Source organism: Lissotriton vulgaris, chromosome 1_1 (genome assembly GCF_964263255.1).
Source record: "Lissotriton vulgaris chromosome 1_1, aLisVul1.2, whole genome shotgun sequence".
NCBI lineage: Eukaryota > Metazoa > Chordata > Amphibia > Caudata > Salamandridae > Lissotriton > Lissotriton vulgaris.
Window position 1 is genome coordinate 838,283,780 of NC_141685.1, and position 17,915 is coordinate 838,301,694.

Sequence of the window (17,915 nt, forward strand, 5' to 3'; positions counted from 1 at the left end):
TCCTTTTTTCAAAAACCTCCGACTTTGGGAGTTTATTTTGAAAAACAAAAAAAACCTTTAAAGCTTGGTTGCCAGTTGTTGAAATTTATGTCCACCAAACCTTCAGTACATTGAAAGGAACTGCAATGGCCGTGGTTCCTATTAATTTAAAGAGATGACTGCTGTCTTGCAGTCATCTCTAAATTTGGAGGGCAGTATTCTTCAGGACGACAGACTGTATATCGTCTCTCAAACCCTAAACTAGGCTGTTAATTCTTCGGAGTGTATTCATTTCCTCAAATTATGTCTGGAACAAACATTTATAATCTGAGTAAAAAAAGCATAAGGGGAACAGCTGTCTTTTAGGACAGATTTGTTAATGTTAACCGAGGAAAGCAAACGAGAAAAATAGAGACAATGTCAAAAGTTATGTGAATTTTTCACATGGTGAGGAGATATTAACAAAATCACTAATGACAACACTAACTCAAAGAATCAGCTCAAAAGAAAGATTATTCCTGGAATATGTTCACGTAAAGGTTTTGTTTGTAAATATATGCAAAACACTTCCCTTTAACTCATATTGTAAGATTGTTTTATATTTCACTGTTATGAGTTGAATACATGTATGTCTTCATAAACATAATGAATGTGTCAGAGTGGCTTAAAAGAGGTATTTCTGGGTTAATTACAGTGAATTAAGAGCTCACTCTCATGGCTGTACAGCTTTTAAAACGTCCTGAACAACAGCAGAACTTAATATTTATTCATGATCAGTGGACGCTGGAAAGAGGCCAGGGATGAATGACCAATGGGAGCAGCAGCTGCTACCTGTGCTGACCATTAATCATGCCTCTAAAAATCATAAAAATGTTACTTGACCTGCAGGTCGAGTAACGTGAATAACCTATGCAACCTACTTGTAATGTACTTGACCCACAAACTGGTCTGAAATTGTGTGATTGTTGGCAAATATTTATTTTACAGAGTCGCCTTTTTTCTTTATTCTCACACATTAGTGCACCTTCAAATATGCGAGTTCAGTATTTCGGCTGTACAAAACAAAACTCTTTTGTTTGATTAAAATAGCCTAAGTGTTTGCTCCATGTGTAATAAGAATCCAGCCCACATTTAAGATATACATGATCCCTGACTTTCCTTTAATTTTACTGATATCATTGCCATCAGGTCAGGGGCAGAAGTGCTTCTCAGTTTATGTTTAAACAATCACTTTTAATAAAGATATCACCAAAGCATTATGTTGTAGCACACTGTCATTTACAGACAAAAGATTTCCTAGAAATGGTCAAAAACCTTTGCCCTACCGTGCAGTTTTACTGATATAACTATATAGTGTATTAACAATATTGGGTTTCAGAAAACATATTTATCATTTGCACCAAGTAAAGGTTTCTGATTTGTTTTTCATCCTATTAAAACAATCATCACAAAAACACTACAAAAAATAAGCTTTCACAACTACTGAAATGTATTTTGATATGTTTGTACATTTGACTTGTTATCCATCTAAATGTGTGAAAGTCTGATACCCTCCAGCCTTTCATTTCACACTTCATACAGCAGGTCAAACAATTTGTTTTACAAAATCCTGGAACTCTGTAGTCAGAGAAGGAAAAGTAATTGTAAACTGACTTTTGACCTCTGTCTCTGAACACAGAGCAAATGAAACAAGATAAACACAAGATTTAAAGGCATCTTGATTGCTCCTTCACTTTCTGAATGAACAGAATCCCTTTGTCAACTCAAGAATGGGCGAGTAGGTCCTAAATATAGCTCAGTCTGATCCAATCTGACATGCCATAGCACATGGGCGAGTAGATTTTTTGAGGGCAGGATCCAGTGGTGAAGATCAAATGGCCAAGGCTTTAACTATATTTTATGTCATAAACATTAAGGATAATAGTTTGAAAAAGATGCATATCCTTGAGAAATGAATTAATGGAATATAGATAAATAATTCAAAAAGGATTAGAAAAATCAATCTCCACTAGTAGCATTGTCTTTCAAGGATGATTAGGTATCTATAGTGTTGCAGGGATTCTGCTCATACACAGAACTGAGCACAGAGACCCAGGACCTCAGTGAATTGTGGTGGACCAAAAAACTCACCTCAGTACCTAGAACCCCTAACTGACTAGCATCAGTGTCACATTAGCTCTTCGTCATATAGCAAAGGAACCAATGATTAGACAACCCATAACATGTGACTTAGGTTACTCTCAGGACTGGTGGGAATCAAGAACACTCTTTCGTTTGTTATTCTCTTACCAGTCCACAACATGGGTAAAAAGAGACACAATAAAGTTAAAATGATTATTTTAACGGCGTGCTCTAAGATGCAGTATTATTGCTAACATAAGCAGCCATATGATTAAAAATAATAGGATCAGCATTGTTACAAATCCATAAAACACAAAAGGAAAAATCATATTATATTGATAGTGGAAACAGGTCCTATAGTACCTTGTATGCCGCACTCCCTAGCTAGGAACTATGTTTTATAAAATATAGAAGGTCTCCTAGGCTTGAAGTGGGGACCCCATACCTCTAAGATAAGCAGAGGTGAATCACATCGGGATCTGCAAAAGCTCTCTCTCTCTGGAAACGGATTTTCTCCAAGTGTCTAAAATCATGCATGCAGTGCAATATAAAAGGCGCCAGAATTTCAGTTAGCTGCAGCTGCGTGCATGTTGTGTCTAAGCGTGAGCCAATCAGCCTGTATAACAGCTAATATTGTTCTGATAACCTAGGAGGCTTCAGTACTCACTGTAGAGACTAAGGTCGCAATGTAAGTCTAGGGATGTTGAAAACAAGCCGTTCTCATGTGAAGATATTCACGCAGTCAAACTTACAACAACATCTACATGTAGTGTCGTGTGCAAGAGCGGCAAAAAGGCAAAATGGCGTTTAAGCTTCTGATAAGCCTATGCTAACATACCAATGTGCGCAATCAGGGCCCTGCCTTCACTACAATAGTGGAGCAGCGTAATTTTGGCTCCAACATTTTGTTTTATTAGGCCACATATATGTTTATGTATGGTCTCATGAATTTGTGTGATGTAACATTATTAATGTAATGTAATGCACTTGAACAGATCTAGAACATGCATTTACTGTGTAATCTTGATATATATGTGTGTGCATATTAAAATGTTCTTTACATTAACATCGAATTGCAGTTCTCATATATGTCTGCATTTGTGTGGATTGAATAATATTGCTAATTCTTATGTATTTGCTTACTCATTTGAATAATGCTCTGCATTTATTTATACCGGAAAATGTATCCATTTGAATAGTACTCTACTTCTATACTGTAACCATATATGTATCTGTAATCATGCATTTAAACATGTATTGAGATGCTTGCCACACTGACCAAAGGCCATAAGCATTTCGATTTTCTACTGTTTTACTTTTAGCGTGAAAGTTTGCTTTGGAATCAGTGTTATTTTCTCCTCTGCAGGTGCAGTCATGGGATCTTCCTAATAGAGAAGGCACATTGTGTGAAAGACATAGTAAAGGTTCAGGAGGAGTATTTTTGGCAAGGATGAGAAGCTTTAACAAACAAAGGGAAGACTGCTGCCCATGCGGAATGAGGAGACGGGAGGAATCCAAGTGTGTTCTGATGTGTGGACCAAAGGAAAGGAGTTTCAAGTGTAGTTGCCAAGTTTTACTGTTTAAAGGTGGAAAATAATGAAAAGTGAAGTGGGATTCTCTTAAGGTACCTTTGCGGGTATAATTGATGGTCACACTTCAGCTTTATTCAGATCTCTTTTAGACTTTGAGAGGTACAGACCTCTTGCGATATCTCTGTTGTGAGGCTTTAGGTAATACAATATTCTTCCTTTAGAGAACTTTTACATAGGTTCTGCTATTCTGACACCTTTCCCTTTAATGTATTTAATTAGAGTTTCCCCATCCAGCACCATTTAGAGCAGGCTAAGGCCAGGAGATTTAGATTATCCTAGTGCCTACCAGGCAAGACGACAGCAAATCGTATACGGATCATCAGATCTTCTTTTTAATATTTTGCATTGCGATCACCAAATTTCTTGTAGATTTCATGTTGCTGAGGCTTAACTTTATTAGTCGTTTTGGCCTGACTGTAGTAATCCTGTATTGTTATAATATATTTCCGAGACTTGTGTATTTCAGTCTGGCTTTGAATTTGTAATAAATCTATGCTTAATGCCATCTATTGACTCTGAGCTTTCCTGTGTGGCCAGATGGGTTACACTGTAATCATTAAATTATCATTGATCCAAACTCCATATAATATTTAGGCAACTAGGAAGTTCCATCACAGGGGACAAAGGAACAGGGGTCCAAATACGATGAGTTTGCAATAGTATTAAAGGATTATAGATTATAGAATCTTTCAAATGAGGCGAATCACTTAGATCTCTTGCCATAGCACTTCTCACCTCTGAGTTTGGCATGTTCAATTCCACCAGCATTGATATGTTAACGGTCAAAGCCTCGTTTGACTTTAAGGTCCTCATTTTTCCACTCTCATGTTAGAATCATTGCAACTTTCAATCACCTCAATGGGAGGTATTCGACTTAATAAATGATCAGTGAGATCATTAAGGCCATCATTTTCAAATATAAGGTATAATTGGATTATTTGATAACATGTCCACTGTTTTGAGCATCATGCTTCGAATCGCTGTAACTATCAGGTGCTATCATTAGTTCATTTTGTATTACGCAGTTATGAGTGAATGTAAGCAAATGCCTCTGTTGGACTTGGCCCTTTTTGCAGGGTCATCCTTGAACTTTTTGCCTTCCTCCTGTATTTTGTCTGACCTGTTTTTGTTGGTTTTATGACTCTGGGCACTTTACCACTGCTGATCAGTGCTAAAGTGCATATGCTCTCTCTATTGTAAATTGCTGTATGAATTAGTGATTCCATAATTGGCTGGTTTGGTTTACTTGTTAGACCCTAGTACAGTGCACTGAGTGTGCCCAGGGCGTGTGAACCAAATGCTGCTAGTGGGCTTGCAGCACTGGTTGTGCCACCTAAGGCCTGCCATTGCAGAGCCTGTGTGCAGTCTGGTACTGTCATGCTGACTGGGCAAGTGCACCCACTTGCCAGTCCCTAAACCTTCCCTTTTCTTCATATCAGACACCCCTATGGTAGGCCCAAGGGCATGGTGCATTGTAAGTATAAGGTAAGACATGTCCTGGTCTGTGTGGCATGTCCTAATAGTGAACTACAGCTATTTTCGTTTTTCACTATTGCAAGGCTACCAGTTCTCCATAGGCCAGAATGGGCAGTTAGATTATTACATTTTATAATCCTAACTGACTCAGGGAACATGGTAGAAATTCGAGTTTAGTATGCCTGAGCTCAGAATGATAAAATACATATTTCAGTAAAGTTGGTTTTAACATTCCGTGTTTGAAAATACCACTTTTAGAAAGTAGCTATTTTCTTGCCTAACTAGCCAAGCCTGCCTCTGCTAGGTCGTGTATCCTTGTCCGGAGTTTGAGTGACAGGGCTGGGGGATTCCCAGAGACAGAATGAGTCTGCCCAGTGGTGAATTGAGAGATCTGCATCTAGATGGGAGGGTGGAGTTGCACCTGGGACCTGAATAGGACTGTGCCTGCCCCCCACAGTGCTGGCTCCACCCCCTGTGGTGTGTCTGATATCTCTGCCCTGCACTGTGAAAGAAGAGAAGGAATCATGTCAACAAAGTGCTCCAGAACTGATTTGGACTTGGCAAAGGCCCTTCTGCCCTCAGAGGACAAAGGATTTTGGGGTATAAGTATTGGGACCCGGATCCCAAGAATTTAGATCACTTTTGGACTACAAGAAGAAACCTCTGCTGAGGAGAGGAACCTGAAGAAACGGAGGAGAGACTACTCCTAAGCTGAAGTGCTGCTTAGGGGATTGGCCTGCAGTGGTTGCCTGACTGCCAAAAGGAAGGAGAAAGGAACTTTGTGTACTTTATTTTCAACTTGTGAAGGATCTCCAAGGGCTTGGAAAAGAGCTTGTCTCCTGCTGAAGTCTCAGGAAAAACAGACTTCGCCCCAAGCTCCCCAGAGTTCTTTGGAAGTGCCTGCTGCTGTTTTGGGCCTTCTGAGGGACTGCGTGTTGCAAGGAGCTGGAAGCGTGACTCAACGAGGAAGAAGCTTGTTGCCGTCGCATCTCTGAACAAGGGTGTTGCCGCTAGAGCTGTCGTATTGCACCGCATCGAGAGGAGCGTCTCGCAACAAAGAGGAAGCGTGTCGCCGTCGCTGCTGCTGCAGTCCCAATTTCTGAACAAGGGTGTCGCCACTGTAGCTGTCGTATTGCACTGCATTGAGAGAAATGTCTCGCAATGAGGAAGAAGCGTGTCGCAGTCGCTATGGCTGCCGTCGCATCTCTGAACACGGGAGCTACTGCTGTCGCATTGCACCGCATCGAGGAAAGCGTCTTGCATTCCCGGAGAACCGCTCCACCGTCTGGGCTACTGCCATCGCATTTCTGAACAAGGATGTCGCTGCTGTAGTTGTCGCATCGTGCGGAAGCTTCTCGCTAACGTCAGAGAAGAGTGTCGCAGCTGAAGCTGTTGCAGTCGCATCGCTGAACAAGGGTGTTGCCTCTGCAGTTGACGCATCGAACCGAGACTTCTTGCATCATCGGAGAAGCATGCCGCATCTGGAATATCTTCACGTCTTTATTTCTTTGCATCGGAACTTTGCTGCATTTCCATCGCTGCAACATTACTTGTGGTAGCGCAACGCATCGGAAGGTACATTGACTCAAAGTGTCGCATCTTAAGAACTGAACTGAACTAAGCTAAAACTACCATTTTTAAGTAACAGTATTGTGTATTTTTGTCGTTTACAGTCTTGTGGTAAATCTATATAAAGTATACTTATTTTTGATATAACACCTTGTGTGGTGCCCATCTGTAGTGTTGTCACTGGGTTACTGTATGTGGTCACAAATGCTTTACACACTGCCTCTGAGATAAGCCTGTCTGCTTGTGCCAAGCTACCAAGGGGGTGAGCAAGGGTTATTTTAGGAGTGTCCCCCCTTACCCTGACTAGAGGCAAGGGTCCTTATTTGTCACTAGTACGTACCTGTGCCAACTAGAGACCCCCAAATCTAACAGCCTCTTTTTGCTTGATGACCCCCAAAGTTGTGGCCTGATGCTGCTGTCTTTTTGACTCAGAGTGCACTGAGGCCTGCTAGCCAGCCCTCAGTGCCAGTGTTCTGACCCCTTGCAAAGTGGATGTCACATTGGCTACACCCAATAGGCATAAGTTGACTTACTCCAAAGTCCCTCGGACATAGTAGCAACGGTACCCAGTGCAGGTAAGACGAGTGTATCCCAGGGGATGTATCACTGCTTATGCTACCCTAGGTGCCCCGGGAGGGACAAAGTACAGAATGTCTCCCAGACTGCCATCGCACCCTGGTAGAGCAGTTTTAAACTGCTAGTTCGATTTTGCTATTTAAACCAATGGCAAAGCCCCCACAGCCCTTAATAATATGCATGTCTTTCCTAAGGAAGGCATATGGAGCCCTGAGGCAGGGAGCTCTATATTATTAAGTGAGACATATACTTTTTACATCTCTTAACAGAAAAACACCCAAATTGTCATTTTTGCTGTTGAAAAGTTAATATCCCCATTGACTGACACAGAGTTATCGGATGATCACTCAATCCGGCTAACTCCTGAATGTGACTACTAAAATCAGTGCTACGAGGTATCAAATTAATTGTAGCATTAAACCCAGCTTAATGTCCAAGTTGAATTTAATGTCACTGTTATGGAACTGCAACGTTTAGAAAGTTGTCATTCAGTAGCCCAGTTTTTCCAGTGGCCTCACATGGTCGCTGGGCACTAGACAGCCTCCTGCCCTCCTGAGGAGTAGTGTGAACAACTCTCAGGCTCAGGAAAAATAGTAGCCTGCTACTGAGGGAGGTATTACCTCCCTCTTGAAATGAGCCATTCAGGATGTGGGCCCAAAAGGTGAGCTTCAAAGGCGAAGCCGCCTTTAGTGGGCAAATGGCAATCACACTCCTGTAGGGGTGCCCCTTTGTTTAGATAGGCAGGCTGGTGGTGGGAACAGAGAGGAGAGACAGTACCCAAACAAGTTTTCTCATGAGTGTGTAGCTCACAGGTACCCACACCTCTATGGTGGACTCGATCACGCACCTGCTGCCTGGCCACCCCGAAACGCACCCAAGGACCCTTCTCCTGACAGAACTGCAGCTTCACCAGCATCCGGCCTGCCAACCCTCCAACCAGGAAAGAACCCAACTATCTCAGTTGCATCCTTCTCAACACCCACTCCGCCCGCAAACACGCCGTCGAACTCTGGGACCTACTCGACTCAACCACCCCAGACGTCGCCTTCCTAGCGAAGACCTGGCTGAACCCCTCCTCGGCACATCGCCATAGCCATCCCGGAAGGCTACATTATCACCCGAAGGGACCGCACCAACGGAGTAGGAGGAGGAATCGCCATCATCCACAGGAACACTCTTAGAGTCTCGACCAACACCAATGACACCCTCAGCACCTCCGAACACCTGCACTTCCAGATCAACATGACCCCAACACCACCCTCAGAAGAATCCTCGTCTACAGACCCCCCGGACTCCAACCACAGTTCAGCGACTCCATCGCTGTCTTCGTCAGCACACACGCCCGCGCCTCCACAGACTACATCCTCCTCAGAGACCTGAACTTCCACCTCAAGAACAACACCAACTCCACCACCCTGATCGGCAACCTCGCCAACCTCGGACACACACAACTTGTCACAACACCCACCCACTCCACCGGCCACACGATTGACCCCATCTTCTCCGCAAACCCCCACGTCTCTTTCAACCACACCACCGAACTCCACTGGACCGACCATTGCTGCATCCACTTCACCTTCCTGAAACCCACCACGCACCACCGCACCCAACAGATGCCTCGCCGCTGCTGGAACAAAGTCACAGAAGACCAGATAACCACCACCCTCGCCCAGAGCCCACCCGCCCACCCCACTGACCCAGACACCACCACCCGCAACCTCAGACAGTGGATCAACGACTGCACCAACAACAGCAAAGAGCTCTTCAACATCGTGAAGGTACTCTCCAACCCCAGCTCCAACACCAACGACATTCCACCTTCACAAGACCTGTGCGACTCGCTGGCCACCTTCTCCCATCGCAAGATCGCAGACATCCATGACAGCTTCAACACCACGACCGCCCCAACAACCACTGAGACCTCTGCTCCCACGACCACTATCCGCACCAACCGCCTGCTCTCCTGGACGACCACAAATATTGACGACAATATCAAGACCATGAACACCATCCACTCCGGATCTCCGACGGACCCTTGTCCACACCACATCTTCAACAAAGCCGGCACCGCCATCGCACCCCATCTCCGGAAAGCCATCAACATCTCCTTCGAGACAGCAACCTTCCTGGAGAGCTGGAAGCACGCCGAGATCAATGCCTTACTCAAGAAACCCAAGGCGGACCCCAAGGACCTCAAGAACTTCCGGACCATCTCCCTGCTCCCGTTTCCGGTGAAGGTCATCGAGAAGACCGTCAACAAACAACTGACCCGCTACCTCGAGGAGAACAGCATCCTGGACCCGTCCCATTCCGGGTTCCGCAGCATCCACAGCACCAAAACTGCCCTAATCGCCGCCACTGATGACATCAGGGCCCTGCTAGACAACGGAGAAACCACGGCCCTCATCCTCCCGGACCTGTCAGCCGCCTTCGACACGGTCTGCCACTGCACACTACGCACACACCTCCACGACGCCGGGATCCAAGAGATGGCCCTGTACTGGAACATCTCCTTCCTCTCCGGCAGAACACAGAGCATCTGCCTCCAACTGTTCCACTCCGAAGCCACCAAGATCATCTGTGGCGTACCCTCAGCCCAACGCTGTTCAACATCTACATGGCACGCTCACCCACTTAGCTCGACTTCACGACCTAAACATCATATTTTACGTCGATGACACCCAGCTGATCCTCTCTCTCACCAAGGACACCCACACCACCAGAACCAACCTCCACGAAGGAATGAAGGCCGCCGCCGAATGGATGAAAAACAGCCGACTGAAGCTGAACTCGGACAAGACGGAGGTCCTCATCCTCGGATCCACCCCTTCTGCCTGGGATGACTCCTGGTGGCCGACCACACTGGGAACAGCTTCAACACCCACAGACCACGCAAGCAACCTAGGGGTCATCCTCAACTCCACCCTCTCCATGACTAAGCAGGTCAACGCCGTCTCGTCCTCCTGCTTCAACACCCTCCGCATGCTCCGCAGGATCTACAAGTGGATCCCCACCGAAACAAGAAGAACGGTCACCCAGGCCCTCATCAGCAGCAGGCTGGACTACGGAAACGCCCTCTACACAGGAGCCTCCGCCAAACTCCTGAAACAGCTTTAAAGCATCCAGAACGACTCCGCATGCCTGATCCTCCACCTCCCTCGCCACAGCCACATCACACCCCACCTGAGAGACCTGCACTGGCTCCCCGTCAACAAGAGGATAACCTTCAAGCTCCTCACCCACACACACAGGGCACTCCACAACACTGGACCAGCGTACCTCAACAGATGACTCAGCTTCTACATTCCCACCCACCTGCTCCGCTCCGCCGACTTCGCCCTCGCCATAGTCCCCAGCATCCAAAGAGCAACCTCTGGGGGTAGGTCGTTCTACCACCTTGCCGCCAAGACCAGGAACACCCTCCCCATCCACCTACGGCTGACTCAAGACCTGTTGACCTTCAGAAGACTCCTCAAGACCTGGCTCTTTAAGCAGTAGCAGCATTCCCCACCCCCAAGCGCCTTGAGACCCTCACCGGTATGTAGTGCACTTTACAAATACTTTGTTTGATTGATTGAATCAACATCACATACGACAATGGTCTCTCCGGTATAATGGGTCCCGACGTGGACTGGAATCTCACACTTCACTTTATAGATCCATTCAATAGGATCCACACTAGATCTCCCTCTTTACAGGCACTCTCCCCCTCACAGGGTCCTCTGGTCTCGGCAAGCTGTCATATGATGGTGCTCCCGATTCCAGGGCAAGTAGTCTTGATTCTCCCAGGTGATGCCCCCTCACCAGCATGGAGACTAAAAGGCCTTGGTCCCTAATCCTGGTCATAACAGGCAGAAGTTGAGCTGAGCTTCTCCATGCTGATGTACAGCTACAGTCTGACAATTTCAGGGAGACTCAGGCTCCCCTTTTTATAATCCACTTCCAGGTACAAATGTGATTTAGGCCCTGATTACCGTCCGACCGGCATCGTGTCAGAATGGAAACCGACCAACTAGTAGTCGGCGGTACAATCTGATGAATTTGGATGTGACCTCTCAGGAGGCAGTCAGAAACATCAATTTTTCCATTGCGGCTTGTGCTGTGGTCGTAATAGGGCTGCAGCACAACCCACATTAGCAAAATGGATGTTTGCAAACATCCATGCACCATGTGGCAGGCACCATGTGGTGCCTGGCATGCCGGGCATAGATGTTTGGGGGTGGTCACCACAGTTGCCCCCTAGGCCCCAAGTGGAGGCAGTGGAGCGATGGGCCCTGCTAGGGGCCCCCAAAGTCCGCTTCCAACAGCCTTTTAATTAATGGCAGTCGGACTGCCATTGAAAGACTGCCCAAAAGGGAAATCATAATCCCTACGGTAGTGCCTGAGCAGGCAACGCCCCATTGTAGGAGATTTCTTTCCGACTGATGGTTGGACGGTCTCCCTGAGCCCCTAGAATTCGTCGGTCAGTCCCTTCGCATGCTGCCTCCAACTGCTGCGAATCTTTTTGCCGGTTGCAGTCCGACCGACATCATAATGAGGGCCTTAGTGTTTTAGCCTTTTAAGTTTGTGTGTGTTACTTGCCCACTTTGAAGAGCCAACTCCTCTTTTCTGTTTCTTGTTCTGGAAGCAATCTAACACAGCAGGAGCAACTCTAAGCCTGACAGCCCAACAACAAAGGCCATGGAAGTGACTACAGGATCGCACCTTGATGTCAGCCCCACTGATATATGGCTATCAAAAAGTTACAAAGGCCGGAGCCTTACTCTTTATAATCCCCTTATTAGCCCATCTCATTCCTGAGATATGTCCAGGCACCACTGACCAGTGACCTTTTCAGAATCAAAGAACACTTTTGAAGTGCACAAGAGAGCCTGGCTAGCCCTTCCTCCAGTGGGTGAGTCCTACCCGGCTCTGAGGAAAGCAGGCAATCACAGATCTGTCTGGGACGACTCCTCCACCTTCCATATGGATATTCCAGTCTTCCATGTACTGTACCACACACACATACATTACAGAGTTCACACGCACCCACTCATGCACTGCACAGTGCTTTATACTACTATGACGTAGACTAAGGGAAAGTTAGGTACAAAGCAGCAGAACCTTACATGAGTGGGCTGGTAGGCCTCACTCCATCAGCACAGGTAAAAAGGCCAGTTCACTCTACTGATCACTATTACAAAATGGATGTGCCACCACCTCCGTACTCATGCTACTTAACTCTTAATAAAGGCGATAGACCTTTACCACTACCAGGGTACTAAAGGCAGGGGTGCGCATCCATTATCATGCCGGGGACTTTCCCATCCCAACAGGACGCACCTTGGGTGCACTCTCAACCTCAGAGCACCACTAAGGAGTTTCAGTTTGTTCAATAGGGGAGCCCTCAGTGAGCTAGTTAGATTGTTGAGCTCAATGTGAAAAATACAAAAACACAAAAAGGCAGCTTTATTAATTGTTTGAGCAACGCAGCGCAGCAAATTCTCTCAGCCAAGCAGCATGTCTACAGAGTCTGTAGAAGTATGCAAACACATATCTAATCTCATCCAGAAAGCATACATGTAGTTGACTTGTTTCAATGGAAGTGCAAGAGAGGGGGACGTTAATATCGCCTCTCTATCACAGAGCACATATGAATCTCAGTAGTGCCTAGAGAGGTGTGCAAGAAGGGGAAGCGCACACCTCCTCCCACCCAGACAGCACACACGTACTTGACAGGTGTCAGTCGAGTGTGCACAAGAAGGTGAATTCATCTCTCCTCCCCCCTAAACAGAATGCGTTAAATTGACTGCTATTGGTTAAGATGCACAAGAGAGAAGTTCATGTCTCTACCGATCAAAGAACACACAAGTACTTGACTGGAGCCTGCTGTGTTGCACAGGAGAGTGAAGTTCACTTCTTCTGCCACCCACACAGCATGTACGTACTTGAGAAGTGTCGGTCAACGGGCAAAAGAGGACGGAGGTCACATCTCCTGCCAGTCAAAAAGCAAGCTTTTGCTTCAGTGATGTCTGTGAAAATACACAAAGGAGAACGTCATGCCCCACACCTGCTTCCAAATGCACGCTTGTCCTGGACTGGTGTCGGACAATTAGCACAAGAGGGTGATGTTCAGGTATCTTCCATCCCAAGGAGCATGCATCTACCTGACTGGAGTGTGTCCCAAGTGACAAGCAAGGCAAGTTCATGTCTTCTACATAGAGCATAGATGTACCTGATTATTGACTGTCGAGGTGTACAAGAGGGTGAAGTTCGTGTCTCGATCGCCAACGTCGTCCAAGATCAGGCGTCCCCAGACTCCTAGAAATCAAATGCATTAAGATGAATATCGTCGCCTAGTGTACACATGGCACTGGCTGCTCAGACCACCTCTCGTTTCTTCTTGCGGTATGTAAAGAATACCTTGAGCTGCATTTGTATAAGAAGCATACAATACAGCTAGAATGGGGTGTATGGCTTTTAGAATGACTGTGTGTAAATCTATCTGTGTATCTACATGTGTGTGTATGTGTGCATGGTTATTCTTGTGAATAGTAGTATGCTTAAGCATAAAGCTGTATGTTTAAGAGTGTGTATGGAAGAAAGAGGGGCGTGAAGAATGTGTTGTGTGGCAGGGAGACAGAGTTTCTAGACAGGAAACTGTGACAAGCAGGGGCGGCTCCTCCGTTGGACCGGAGGAGCGTCGCTACACCTAAATGCCCCCAGATAAAAAATAAAATGCTAATTCATCAGTACCATTTTATTTTTCATGCTGACATCCTCCCGTCCTGAACGAGTGTCAGGACGGGAGCGGTGTTGCTGGTGAATGACAGCAGCAGGGACTGGGAGGAGGGTGGGTTGTATGTGCACTTTTCAAAGTGTGCACTTTCTTTTTGGCCGGCCGCTTTGCAACAGCCAGCCAGACATGCGCACTTTGAAACCTCTAATCCAGCTGTTAGTAACTGTAGGCCTCCATAGTGATGTGGTGTGCCGAGACAGGCTGTTCCCTCCAATCAGGGTGCTGCCTTCATGCTGGTGAGAGTAGCACCCTAATTGATCGAAGAAGTTTCCTGGGGGCCAGGCTGCACCGCGACAAGGTCTGGAGCAGGAGGTCCTGTTGTCAGGTAAGTGTTTCTTTTAATATATTTTAAGTTTATATTTGCACGCGTATTCATTTATTGTGATTTTTATTTTTATTTTTTTGGACAGAAGTCCACCCACTCCCGTTGATGCTAGTAGCCATTGGTAACAAGGTCTACTAGACAAGAAACAATGACAAGTTCTATGAAACAAGGACACTAGGCTTTGAAACACAGAGACACCCATGGGGGGAGCTCAGAGAAACGGAAACACGGAGAGCGATATACCTCGGCTAAGGAGCCATTATTTGTGAGCTCAGAAAACGGTAACAAAGGGAGTTGGAAGTGTTGCCCTCTCTTCAATGCCTTCTCAACCATTTGCCTACTGCCAGGAATTCAATTCTGGTAGTCTTGGACGACTGAAAAAGTTCAAAGACCAGACCACCCACTGAGCCACCTGCAATGAAAATCCACAACAAGAAAATAGCATCCATGGAACGGACACAACCTGACTATTAGGATGGCGGACGGACAATCACTCTGCTAAGTGCCCCACACACACGCACACACACACACCTTTGCACCATAGTGCATACATGTCTGCATGAGTCTTCTATAAGTTTTGCACTGGAAAGGTACACTCCCTGTACAAAATACAATGCTTAGACTAACTTTAGAACTTGTCACATTTCGGATGTGCACTGCACAGTGCAGCACACATGCAAAGTGGGAAATGTTTAGAGAAATAAAAACACTTCTCCTTTTTTATCACCTGTTCCAGAGTGTCAATATTTTTTGGTGTAAAACCCTGTCTAGTATTTTTGTAGTTAGGGTTTTGTGCCAAAAACCATGGCTGGTTACATGGGAAAGCCCATATCCCACCCATGGAACGCAACCTTGATGCAGAGTAGGGCATAACAGTGCTCTGCAGTAAGCATGGGCGAATTTTGCGAATTCGCGAATTTGCGGATTTGCGAATTCGCGATCCGCAAAATTCGCGAATTTGTGGATTTTTTTTAGCGTGTTCGCTGGGCAATTTGCGTGTTTGCGGGACACTGCGTGTTCGCGGGGTGCTTTGCGTGTTCGCAGGGGGTTTTTTGCGAGACCGCTCGTTGTTGTGCCCTTCTGCCCTCTGCCCCACTCGTTTTTGTGCCATTCTGCCCTCTGCCCCACGCGTTTTTGTGCCCTTCTGCCCTCTGCCCCACTCGTTTTTGTGCCATTCTGCCCTCTGCCCCACTCGTTTTTGTGCCCTTCTGCCCTCTGCAACACTCGTCTTTGTGCCCTTCTGCCCTCTGCCCCTCTCCTGTTTTATTTTAGAATGGTGCCGGCAAGCTGCCAGCGCCATTCTAAAATAGTTACTAAGTTAGCTTCACCAGGAAGCACTAATAGATAAAATAAAGCAGGTGCTCGAATTCAGTTAAACTCAAACACCTGCTTCTATTAGTGCTTCCTGTTGAAGCTAACTTAGTAACTATTTTAGAATGGCGCTGGCAGCTTGCTGGCGCCATTCTAAAATAGTTACAAGCTTGAAGCTTGAACTTTTGCCCCCCGGATACGTTCCGCTCGCGGATTTTCAGCAAATTCGCGGGAGTTCGCGGATTGCGAATTTGCCGAAAATCCGCGAGCGGAACGGATTTTGCGCCCATGCTTACTCTGCACTGCTTAGTGTTACTTTCAGGCAACGTTTCAGCACAAAACAAGTATTGTGCCGGACAGTAAATCCACCCAAAAACATTTTGCACAGGTTTGCTTCTGTTTTGTGATACAAACCCAGCCCAAAAGGCTTGCAAATCTGGCACTGAGTGGCTAACTTTTTAAATTAATTAATTACACTTCAGAAGTAAAATGCATCACAATTCATGCTGCTTGACCTTAATTAAAGGGGCCCAAACAAAGTCATAAAACAAAGAAACAGACTTATCAAGACTTTGCACTGCAGCAAAGTCACACCAAGTGACATAAAGCTGCACAAAGTCATGATGTGGGATTTACGTTAAAAATGTTTTGTGCTTGAATGTTTCAATATTTGTAGCCCAAACGCTAGTTACTGGTTTGAACTACATTGCATTAAAGTGGCATGCTATGGGTAGTAGTTACGTGTTCCAACACTACCAACACTGTTTTTTGATGTAAAGGTTGCCAGACCTGGCTTTGTGTAACAAAATAATGCCTCCTTGAGAGAGGCATGAAACAATTATATTTTCTTTATTTTGTCTTTTCACACATTGCATGTGTGCTGCTCTGTACAACACACATCCAATGTGTGGAATGTTAAAAAATTGTCTAAGCACAGTCTTTTGTACTCCAAGACTACCCTTCCGGTACAAAAACTGTGCTTAACATCTCACACACCTTTCATGGTGCAAATGGTGCTTTGCACATGCTGCAAAGGAGTGTGCTTGGCTCTGGGTTGCCAGTTTGTGAGCAGCAGAAGAGAGCAGCAGGCCACATTTAGTAAATATGGCTCTACACTGTTTTCTCTCCAGTGCAACAAAGTGCAGCGATCTTGGCTGGTGTGCCAAATCTCACAATACTTCAATATATGTGCCCCAAAGTGTTATTAACCAGCAAGAAAAGCAGATCGGAAGGGTACTGTTGAGCACCTACAGCTCACAGATGCAAAGGGCACAGATATGTAGAAAGATAATGGGGGGACTTACTAATATTTCACACACTGGAGCGCATCAATCAAAGTAGCTGCATTGTGTAAGAGACCAGGACAGCAGCATATCTAATAAGGTGATGCAAGTTTTGGTTCATAGCGCTCCCCTGCTCCTCACACATTTCAAACAATAATACAAAGGTGTACATATGTGTGTGTGTGTACATGTGTTTGGACTGCTAGTGTACCCTTCCAGTACAACATGCTATGTTCAGACATACTTTAAAACTTTTTCCACTTTGCACCTCCCTCAAGGAGGAGTACCTTTTTGGTTCAAAGCCCTGTCTACAATTGTTAATAGACAGGGATTTGAGTTAAATACCATGGTAGGTAGGATGGGAACACTTACATACCGCTCATGGGAGGCTCCCTTGACGCAAAGTCATGCTAAGTAATACAAGCCCTACTCTGCATAACTTTAGACAGCTTTCGCGTGCAGAAAAAGTTTTGTGCTTGAAAGTAAATCCCAAATCAACACTTTCGTCTGCTTTGCATCACATTTGATGTCTCTGCAGCTTTGCAAAGTGTCAATAAATCTGTTTGAAAGTGCCAAGGCGGTCTGCAGTACGTTCCACTAACAGGAATGTCGCAGTCTGCCTCCTTACCTTAAACTGGAAACCTCCACAGGTCTGCTGCTGCGTGTCATGATCAGGTATGATTGAAAAGGTTATTACTGTAGATCTTAAGGGGCTGTATGACCTACATAGATTGTTTCCAATGATGAGGTAGCCCGATGTGCCAATATATTTGTCCTCTCATTCAAATACTGGGAGCTCTGGCGCAGTTTTATGTAAAAACACATACACTGGCTATGGAGTCAGTGAACACAAAGTTGATTTGAGTGAAATCTGTAATCCCCGGCACCTGATTTCACTTACCTTA

At 45.6% G+C, this 17,915-nt stretch overlaps 1 protein-coding gene across 1 annotated transcript in view; it reads right to left on the reverse strand.

Annotated features, from left to right (window-relative positions):
* The window catches only part of LOC147747989 (guanylyl cyclase C-like), a 679,125-nt gene that overhangs the window by 378,477 nt on the left and 282,733 nt on the right, over positions 1-17,915 (reverse strand). The window contains exon 9 of the mRNA XM_086957579.1: positions 13,528-13,613. Within this exon, the coding sequence (XP_086813705.1) occupies positions 13,528-13,613 (86 nt within the window). The remainder of the gene's footprint in view (positions 1-13,527; positions 13,614-17,915) is intronic.